We start from the raw sequence: 11,138 nt of genomic DNA on the forward strand, positions 1-11,138 counted from the left end.
TCCAAAACCTCCCCTAAAATATTTTTAAGAATGGAAGGTTTATTTGCTCGTCTGTATAGCCTACACATTATTTACTAAATGCTGTACATAGCATTTTGGGCTATTGAGCCACAAGCAGTTTAGTGATCTGTTTTAGACCTGCAAATGCACATGAATAGCTCTATTTACTGTATAACTGATATAGTAAAAGACGTTTAGTATGAAGGAAAATGTGCTTTTCATATGGCAGTGTAAAGAAGAAAAGGAAGGATTACCCTGCAAGTTTCATATCAGTGATGTGCATCATGCTGGAGTCATTAAACACACGCTAGCACTTGCTACATCTCAGTTGCTTAACTTGGAATAGAGACTGAGAGCAATTAACCATCACCAAGCTCTTGGAAGATTTGTTGTTTTCCTTTTTTCTAGTCTTCCCTGGGGGTCTCTATCAGCCAGACCCCCACATACTCATTTGCATAGCCCTTCATGATTGGAGCAGGGCAGGAGGACGTGCCTTAAGCGGAGAGCTTTGCTTCCAAACCATCTTCTTGATGAGTTTACATTAGAAGATCGGTTAGGGTTTGCTACACACTGGTACTTCACTAAGTGCCTTGTAAAAGTGATCTCGCTTTGTTCTTTTTTTTCCTAATGGCTGGGGTTGTTTGCAATCCAGCTGCTTATGATTTACAGGAGGGATTAGCAGAAGAGTCACTTTTTGCTCTTTATGTCCTGTTTTTCCTTGTGTCTGAGCAGTGCTGATGGAAATATCTGCTCTTCCAGAGATCCCAGGGGACACAGGCATAGCAGGGGCAGTTCCTGTTGCTTATAGTTGCTCCACCTCTAGGCTGGCTTGAGGACTATGAAGCACCATGGTCTGGTGTGATCGTGGGGTACAAATGCTGCTTACCACAGTAGGGGCTTTTGCAGCCTTCAGTCTCATGACTATCGCGATAGGCACTGACTACTGGTTATACTCCAGGGCTCATATCTGTAACGGTACCAACATTACCATGGATGAAACTCAAACCCAACCAAAAAAGACCAAAGGAGATCTCACCCATTCTGGACTGTGGAGGATCTGCTGTATTGAAGGTAATATTTATGCTTAAACAAAGGAATCTATTTACCCTGTAGTCGTTAGGTTATATTTGTCTAGTGAGGAATCACTGTTATACCTTTCTGTGTCTGCAGTGCTTAGAAAGAAATGTATTCCAAAAAGGACTAGAAAACCAGTAATGTGCTCAGTTTTATACCTTTTTATTTTATTGTGTATTTGATGTGGTTGCCTAGCAGCCATCACCTGGACAATTGCTATGGGAACCTGTGATTTGTTGTAAGAAATTAATTCGTCTGGTGCTTATTTGACTCCATTGCATAACTGTCCTCTTTATCTGTTTAATAAGTCCCTTTGCGATATCTCTTTTGATCCGGACTCCATACTTCTTGGGAACCAGTATCATCATACATGTGTCTCACTTCCAAAACCAATGTAACTTGTAACAATGTAACAGTTCAGTCATTGTGTTCAAGTAAAGATCAGATACATCTGGCAGTGTTACAGCTAGTACAGATGTCTGAAAGAACCAGAACTGCTTAAACTGAAAACTGTGGCTTCCAATTTCTTGTGAACTGAAGGTTGAATTTTCATGAAATCAAGCGTTATAATGTTCTATCAGCTCTTGTAATAGTACATCTGGATTACCTAGGAGTATAAGTAAATGTCTTCTTGTTATCCAACAATAAAAGGGAAACGTTTTTGGGTCTTTTCAAGGCAAGGATAAAAAGAAGCACTATGTTGCTGTCCACCAGCTGTGGTGCTGAAAACAAAAAAAATGTCCTTACTACATTATATCAATGGTGCACACCTGTTGCTTTGACTTTTTCCTAATGTTATGGTTCTTTGTTTATAATTACCATTATATACTGTTAGACTCACCCACTAAAATAAAATATTTTTTTGTTGAAGTAAACATTGTTAGTTTGAGATTATAATTTTCTCGTTATAGAGAACAGTTGATATATATATATATATATATATAGGAATAGAAGGGGGCACTCACTGGTCTTTTTGAAAAATGAGGAAGGGGAGTGTGTCCCCAAAACGTCATGCTTTAAAGATTCAATTTCAAAAAGACCAGTGAGTGCCTCCTTCTATTCCTATATTTAACTGTTGGCACACTGGCAGCTGAAACTAAAGTGAGAGTGATATATATATATATATATATATATATATATATATATATATATATATATATATATATATATATATATATATATATATATATATATATATATATATAATCTGAAAGAATCGTATATTTGAATGTCTTTTACTGTTAACGCCTTGTAATTTTCTAGCAGTTTGATGAGTTATTTCACATCAGATATTAAAGATGCTGTATTCTCTCTAAACATCGGTATTATGCAATACAAAGTATTTAATGTATGCTCCTTTAATCCTATGTAGTCTGCACTAATTTCTTAGACTTTAGATGACTGGAATTTATTATACTTTGCTTATTAATATGGTTTCGAACATAACGATCCCATCTTCTATATCCAACTAGAGCCATGGGCAACTTGGTCTTCTGTTTATCGACACATTCTATATTTTGTAGAGGATCTTCCTGCATTACACAAAAACTGTTTGTTTAGAAAGCTATGAGCTAACCCATTTTTGCCCGGAACAAAGAGGAAATATTGATTCGGAAACTAATACATCAACATTCATTCAAATATATGTCTTTTGAGAATCTATCTTTATGGACACACCCAGATTTGTCATTGAACTGACCAAAACAAATTCCATGTAAGAACAGTTTTGTCGTTTTAAAGGTATTAGAACCTATCAAAAATAAAAAAAATAAAATTAAAACAGCAATTCTGGCAGGATATACCCTTGTCCAACGTCTGATTTGTTTAGTAAAATAAATAAAATGTAACTAATAAATTACTATCTATCAGGACTGCTGATCTGAATAATTTAAATACTTTGAAGTATCATTTTTGGTTGTGTTCACATCTTCTAAAAACTGAAGGTTAAAAGGATAGCTCACAAAAGACCTCATAATGTGCCTGATGGAAACAAAATTGTATTTTATTTTTCTCTCTACAGATATGCATATAGTAAAATGATATTGTGAGCATCTACAACATGGTTGATTGAGCTACAGGTGGAGAGCCACATCTGGCCTTCCAAGGAGTTCTGTGTATCCATCAGCAATGCTGAGCATTGAACAGAAAATCAGTCATTTGTTCCTGAACAAAAGCAATTTCACAATTCTCTTGTGTAATTAAGCATAAATTTGTACCAAATTGTGTAAACCTCAGTTGTATTTAACATTAAATGAATTCATAGTAACTACATTTTTTATGTAAGTTTTAACCAATAAATGTCTTGTGGCACCGGGCCAACCCATCATTATTGACTGACCTCCATAAAAAAAAGTTTGGATTCCCTTGGTTTAAAGCAAAGTTTTCCAACACATTTTCTTTTCCCCACTTGTTTGGTTCTTAGAGGGATACGAAACCCTAAACATTTCTGTTGTGAATCAGACAGAGCATACCATTAAAAAAGTTCTAATTTACTTCAATTATCAAATGTGCTTAGTTCCCATGAGATTCTGTATTGAAGAGATACCTAGGTAGACATCTGGAGCACTAAATGGCAGGAAATAGTGCTGTCATCTAGTACTTTTGCAAAATGATAAAATTCTTGCAAAACTGTTGCCATATAGTGCCTCAAAAATGTGCTGGTTCATAAGCATATGTCCCTGCTTTTCAACAAAGATACCAAGAACAAAGAAAAATTGAGTAAATTACAAATTTGTTTAAAATCAAATGCTCTACCTGAATCATGAAAGAAAAAATTGGGGTTTGTATCCCTTTAAGACAACGTTGGGACCTTAAAGGTACAGTAAATACAGTTTCATTATATTTTTTCTGCTGACTCTCATAAATTTGTATACTAGGTGAGTGTAAATAAAATATGAATGTATTAACACCTCAGTTGCTACAATTATTTTTAATAGTCCAACTCCTCCTTCACATACCTTATTTTTCAATGACCTAATTAATCAAGGCTGGAGTAGACACAGCTAGCCACTGTTATGTTGTTAGCAAAAGTATCATTACTTTCAGATTTTCTTATCTGATATTCTCTGCTGAGGCCAATTAGGGACATAAATGTGGCAAGTATAGGCTTGTGAAGCCTGTCACGTGCAATTGAAATCCTCTAAATTAGAAAACTTCCATTTCAGAGCTAAATTTCAAGAAACGTGGACAAAATAAATAATGAAACTGTATTGCAAACTTAATTTACTGCCAGTTTTAAGATTTTATAATAAAATCTCAAAGTGTTTAATGTCTTTAAATTGTATTAAACTCTGCAATATTCATTCTTTATCACTCTAATTGTTTACCATACATGTACAAAAAAGACTTCACCTTGTATATTCAGGGGAGCACCTTTGAGGCATGGGGTTGTTACACTAATAAATGGGACTGTATATCACTACCAGCATCCCCCAGAACAGCCACTGACTCCCCCCTTAAGAACCTGAGAAATATACATATTTATTTTAAGGGTCAGAAAAGTAAATGGCCCTATACATTATTAATAAGAAGGGAAGGATATTGTAGACACATACACTTGAATAGTTGATCATTTTTCTTACAGTCCCAGTATCACGCCTATATAATGTGGCCATATGTGCTTACACAAACACATATATATTCTAACCTCACTAGGTTGCCACCTCAGCCATGTTTTTCTGGACATTTATGAGTTATACATGCTGCAGGGTGTGCAGAGAGGAACATGTATTGTGTTTCTGGACAGCACTATTCATATTCCTTCCTGCACACCCTGCAGCATGTGTAACTTATAAGTGTTCTGTATTTTAAGGGACGGGTGGCAACCCTAAACCTCACGCACAACCAACCTTACCTATATATATATATATATATATATATATATATATATATATATATATATATATATATATATATATATATATATATATATATATACACATACACATACACATACACAAACACACATATATATATAGCTGAGACCTTATATGCTATTTGGATGGCACTTTGAAACACAGCATATTCCTATGTAGGAACAAAGGAAGGCAGCTCACATATGCTAAAATAACTTTAAAAGCAAAAGGAAAATTCGGCTTTGAATTGCTATTGAATCTACCCCGGACTGCATTTGCATGCCTGCTTGGAAACATTACACCTGGTTGCAGTGAGCAGAGGGCGGTGACATCAGACCTAAGAGCACGCTGGAAAGACCTGCATGTGTGAGAAGCAGGGAGACTGTTTATTATGAGAGCAGAGCTTTTTGGAGATCTAATCTACTGGTGATCTGAGTAACTGCTAATGATTTCTACAGATCCGGTAAGAGAAGAAAGGTTAGCAGATACAGCTTGACCTTAAGAGCAGTTGTATGCTGCGGTCACTGGTTGTACTCTGTAAACCTGCAAGCAAAGTTTGTAACAGCCCATTGGAAGCAGCATGCTCTGATTAATGATAAAGCATTTAAGGGAGCTATGGAATTGGCTCAACACAGTTTGAATATAACTGCAATGTTGTGTTAAAACACACAGGATGGACAATCCTAAAATACTCTTTATATGCTATCTTTTTGGATGATGAACTAACCTTGCTTAAGAACGGTGGTTAAAAATCTGGTATCAGCAATGGACAATATGTGCCTATCTAAATATGCTATAAGGTCTTAAAGGGACATGTTTAGTATTGCACTTATATGTAATGTTTAAGTAAATGGTTTTAATAAGCACATAGATGTACTTTTATGTATAGATATATTTCACATGGGAATTAATTTGTGTCTGGGAGATGCATGCATATGAACAATAAAAATACTTATGGTTTAATGCTAAAAGAGTGCTTACTTTAGGAAAGCGGTTTAATCATACCTCTTTCATTATTCTCTCTTTTTTTAAAGATTAAAAGTTGCACCAATAATCCTTTGAAGGTAAATAATTTTAACCATTTGTGTATAAATTATAACACAGGATTACACTCTCTCCCTGCCCCTACAACTAAATCTAACATATATATATTTATACACACACACACATATATATCTTACGTATATATATATATATATATATATATATATATATATATATATATATATATATATATATATATATATTGTGAACTGTTGTTGTCTTTCTATTCTAGTCCTTTTACTTGATTTTAAGAACCAGAGCATAGTTAATCTTTACACATTTATCACAAGGCAACCTCTATCCTAAATGTGTTTTAATGTTAACTCCTCTGGGAACAGCTTTAAACTGACTTGCATCCCTGCGTATGTATGAACTCATCATACATGCTATATAAGTAAAAACAGCTGTGGCACCAAGCAAATTACAATATTAATTTTTCCATTGTTTTCATGAAAGTTGTCATGAATGCAGCATAAAAAAATAGCTTGGCAAGTAATTGATTCAACTGAAAGGAAAGTTAAATAGTTGGCTCATATAATGAGCTTTTCAGTAAATCAGGATGAACTTCAAAGTAGCAAACATCAATTAGATTACACTATTTACAGCATTTTAATCAGGCAAAAAAACTCACTTTCTGGCCTAGATTTATCAAGGACTAGGAGACTTCTCCTTTGTATTCTCCTACAAGTTCTCTGCAGCTCGCCCTTGGGGAGGAGCACCTGTGCGCACAAATTTATGAAAAAATTGCATTTAATTATTTATTTGCACTGTTTGGAAGGCGAGCTGGGGCGGATTATGATGAATTTCATTTATCATTTCAAACCCGTGGGTTTTCTTTTTGCCCTCTTCAAGTAATCTATTACATTTCCGTTTTACATGGGGCAAATTTGCCACAATGCATTTTTACTTTAACTTTGTTCTAATAATGACCCTATATAACTGTAACACATTCAAATTGTTAATACAACTTACGATCTTTGTGGGGTAATTTTACATTCTAGATTAGGCATATGTATATAGCCAAAGATAGACCTGCTAGAATCAGAAATAGATGTGAACACGACACAAGCTCAAAGACATAATGATCTCTAATGCTGTTCTCCACAGTACCTATGGAAAACTATAATGGACGTATTTGTAGGAGAAGTTTGCGTTCTCCAAACCCACAAAAAAATGATAAATTGGTAACTGGGCGTAATGCTAAGGCGGAATTGTGACTAAAACTAGCAAATTTAACTTTTTTATAAGAGCACCGGTGCCCCTTGGCGAAAGCAAACGAAGTGAGAGGAATGTTTAGTTAGATTTGCCCAATTTTAGGTGCACTTTGCATTAATACATCAGGGTATTTAGTCGTATGCAGATTTATAGGCGCATTTGTATGATAATTGCTTTGATATATCTTGCTCTATATGTTATACCTTTTGAAATAACACATTTTCAGTGTTCTTAAAGTATTTTATCTCCAAAATGTTATCTTAAGCTGACAAATCTTGTTTAACACCTGCAGGTTTTGCAAAAGAGACCTGCACTTTCTGGAAGAAAAAGCACAAAATATCAATCTAAAGGCCTATAATTTATGTAGACAATGTAACTCTTTGTGAAACTAAGAGGTGATGGAAATGTGGATTAACTTCAGTGCCTATTTTAAAGGAATATGAGACCCCAAATTTTTATTTAACCCCTTAGTGACCACAGCACTTTTCAATTTTCTGACCGTTTGGGACCAGGGCTATTTTTACATTTCTGCTGTGTTTTTGTTTAGCTGTAATTTTCCTCTTACTCATTTACTGTACCCACACATATTATATACCTTTATACCATTTTTCTTGCCATCAAATGGAATTTCTAAAGATACCATTATTTTCATCATATCTTATAATTTATTATAACAAAATTATAAAATATGATGAAAAAATTGGAAAAAAAAACCCACTTTTTCTAACGTTGACCCCCAAAATCTGTTACACATCTACAACCACCAAAAAACACCCATTTCCAAACCATTTTTTCCCAAATTTAGCGATAGTTACATTGTAACCCTGATATCTGTCAGGAATCCCTGAATATCCCTTGACACGTATATATTTTTTTAGTAGACAACCCAAAGTATTGAGCTAGGTCCATTTTGGTATATTTCATGCCACTATTTCACTGCCAAATGCGATCAAACAAAACAATTGTTAACTTTTTCACAAACTTTGCTTCTCTGGGATCCCCTTTGTTCAGAAATTGCAGACATATCTGGCTTTAGCATTACTTTTTGGTAATTAGAAGGCTGCTAAATGCCGCTGCACATCACACTTGTATTATGCCCAGCAGTGACAGGGTTAATTAGGTAGCTTGTAGGGTGCTTGTAGGGTTAATTTTAGCTTTAGTGTAGATATCAGCCTCCCACCTGAAACATCCCACCCCCTGATCCCTCCCTGACACCTCTCAAACAGCTCTCTTCCCTCCCCCACCCCACAATTGTCCCCGCCATCCTAAGTACTGGCAGAAAGCTCTCTAAACCTCCCCCCTCTACCTATTTGCTGCCATCTTGGATACTGGCAGCTGTCTAATGATAATAGGCGTAAAGTAGAAAGTTGCTTAAAATTGCATGCTCTATCCGAATCGTGAACGAAAACATTTGAGTTTAGTATCCCTTTAAGGATTCGAACATAGCATGGGATTATAATCAACTTTCTAATTTACTTCTATTATCAAGTTTTCTTTGTTTTCTTGGTATCTTTTGTTGAAGAGCACGGATGTAAGCTTAGGAGCCTGATACTTTCTGGAGCACTATATGGTAACAGTTATGCAATAATGCTATCTATTTGCAAGGGCACAAGATTGCACCACTATTTACTGCCAAGTTGTGCTCCAGATGCTTAAATAGGTATCTCTTCAGAAAAGAATATAATGGGAACGAAGCAAATTTGATGTTAAAAGTAAATTGGAAACTTTGCCAGATTTATTTTAATAGGGTTCTATACCTCTCAATATTAAGGGACCTGGTTTTAACTTGTGACGGAGGCGACCGTAGCAAGTCGGCACAGATCTCTCCAGCGACCTGTCTGTAAAATGTATAGAATCTAAGGGTGAAGGGGGGCTATTGCCAGAGGTCCTATTATTATTGACTTATCGTACAGAACTTGTGATTGTTGGATAGCTTCATTCAATATAGTACTACATGACATGAAAGTTTTGTTACATTTACATTTTGTGCTTTGTGTTTAAATTTAATTTAGAGTTTATTTTTGGTTATTTAATGGGATAAGAAACTCAAAGTTTCATTACTTTCTGTGGAAGGCAGCTCTCACCATTCTGGGTCTTCAAGTCTCGTCTTTCTTGGAACATTCAGATAGTTTTTGAGAATTAGGACAATAGGCATTGAATGGGGTCTGCTTCGTTGTCAAAGTCTCTAACATTAATTATAATTTATAAAATTGTGCTTTATGTAATTTAATAGGAAATGTGTTGTGTCTTGTAAGGTGTTATCAAAAACTGATGCAGAGATTAAGGGACATAGGACTGATGCATTAAAGGGACAGTCAACACCAAAATGTTGTTGTTTTAGATAGATAATCCCTTAATTACCCATTCTTCAGTTTTACATAACCAACAGTTTTAATAATACACTTCTTACCTCTGTAATTACCTTGTATCTAAGCCTCTGCAGACTGCCCCCTTATTTCAGACTTGCACTTTAGCCAATCAGTGCTCGCTCCTCAGTAAATACACGTGCATGAGCTCAATGTTTTGTATATGTTTTTTTGGACTTGACTGTCCCTTTAAGTGTATAGCATTACTTTTGTCACATTGTGGATAAGCCACAACTGTCTGCATTTTTGTCCCTTTTTCAAGCACTTATAATATACAAAGTTCCAAATCTTCCTGCTAAGTTAAATAGAAGAGGTGCCACTTACCAGACTCCAAGCAAAACTATTGTTTATTGGTGGAATTTTGGGGTCACAATACTCCTTCAGACCTACAGAGATGTCACCAGTAAATAGCAATTTTGCTGAAAGTCTGGTGAGTTCTACCTCTTCCAATCAACTTGTCAGGAAGACAAAAAAAGGTCAGATTGGAACAGGAAAAGAAAGGCTGTATTGATCAAGACACCAAATATATGTGCGTCTGTTGCTGGTTGACTGTTGCTACCGTAAAATAGACAAAAGCATTACTATGTATTTACACAACACTTCATCTTTTAAATTACAGACACATGTACATTTTTTTAATTATTTATTTGCACTGTTTGGAAGGCGAGCTGGGGCGGATTATGATGAATTTCATTTATCATTTCAAACCCGTGGGTTTTCTTTTTGCCCTCTTCAAGTAATCTATTACATTTCCGTTTTACATGGGGCAAATTTGCCACAATGCATTTTTACTTTAACTTTGTTCTAATAATGACCCTATATAACTGTAACACATTCAAATTGTTAATACAACTTACGATCTTTGTGGGGCAATTTTACATTCTAGATTAGGCATATGTATATAGCCAAAGATAGACCTCCTAGAATCAGAAATAGATGTGAACACGACACAAGCTCAAAGACATAATGATTTCTAATGCTGTTCTCCACAGTACCTATGGAAAACTATAATGGACGTATTTGTAGGAGAAGTTTGCGTTCTCCAAACCCACAAAAAAATGATAAATTGGTAACTGGGCGTAATGCTAAGGCGGAATTGTGACTAAAACTAGCAAATTTAACTTTTTTATAAGAGCACCGGTGCGCCTTGGCGAAAGCAAATGAAGTGAGAGGAATGTTTAGTTAGATTTGCCCAATTTTAGGTGCACTTTGCATTAATACATCAGGGTATTTAGCCGTATGCAGATTTATAGGCGCATTTGTATGATTATTGCTTTGATATATCTTGCTCTATATGTTATACCTTTTGAAATAACAAGTTTTCAGTGTTCTTAAAGTATTTTATCTCCAAAATGTTATCTTAAGCTGACAAATCTTGTTTAACACCTGCAGGTTTTGCAAAAGAGACCTGCACTTTCTGGAAGAAAAAGCACAAAATATCAATCTAAAGGCCTATAATTTATGTAGACAATGTAACTCTTTGTGAAACTAAGAGGTGATGGAAATGTGGATTAACTTCAGTGCCTATTCAGCTCAATGTTTTCAGCTCAATGTTTTTTATATGTTTTTTTTGGACTTGACTCTC

At 35.2% G+C, this 11,138-nt stretch overlaps 1 protein-coding gene across 1 annotated transcript in view; it reads left to right on the forward strand.

The window, feature by feature from the left end:
* Positions 1-848: 848 nt before the first annotated feature.
* The window catches only part of CACNG4 (calcium voltage-gated channel auxiliary subunit gamma 4), a 235,977-nt gene continuing 225,687 nt past the window's right edge, over positions 849-11,138 (forward strand). Inside the window, exon 1 of the mRNA XM_053696445.1 lies at positions 849-1,071. Coding sequence (XP_053552420.1) covers positions 849-1,071 — 223 coding nt within the window. The remainder of the gene's footprint in view (positions 1,072-11,138) is intronic.

This window comes from Bombina bombina, chromosome 1 (assembly GCF_027579735.1).
Source record: "Bombina bombina isolate aBomBom1 chromosome 1, aBomBom1.pri, whole genome shotgun sequence".
NCBI classification, from domain to species: domain Eukaryota; kingdom Metazoa; phylum Chordata; class Amphibia; order Anura; family Bombinatoridae; genus Bombina; species Bombina bombina.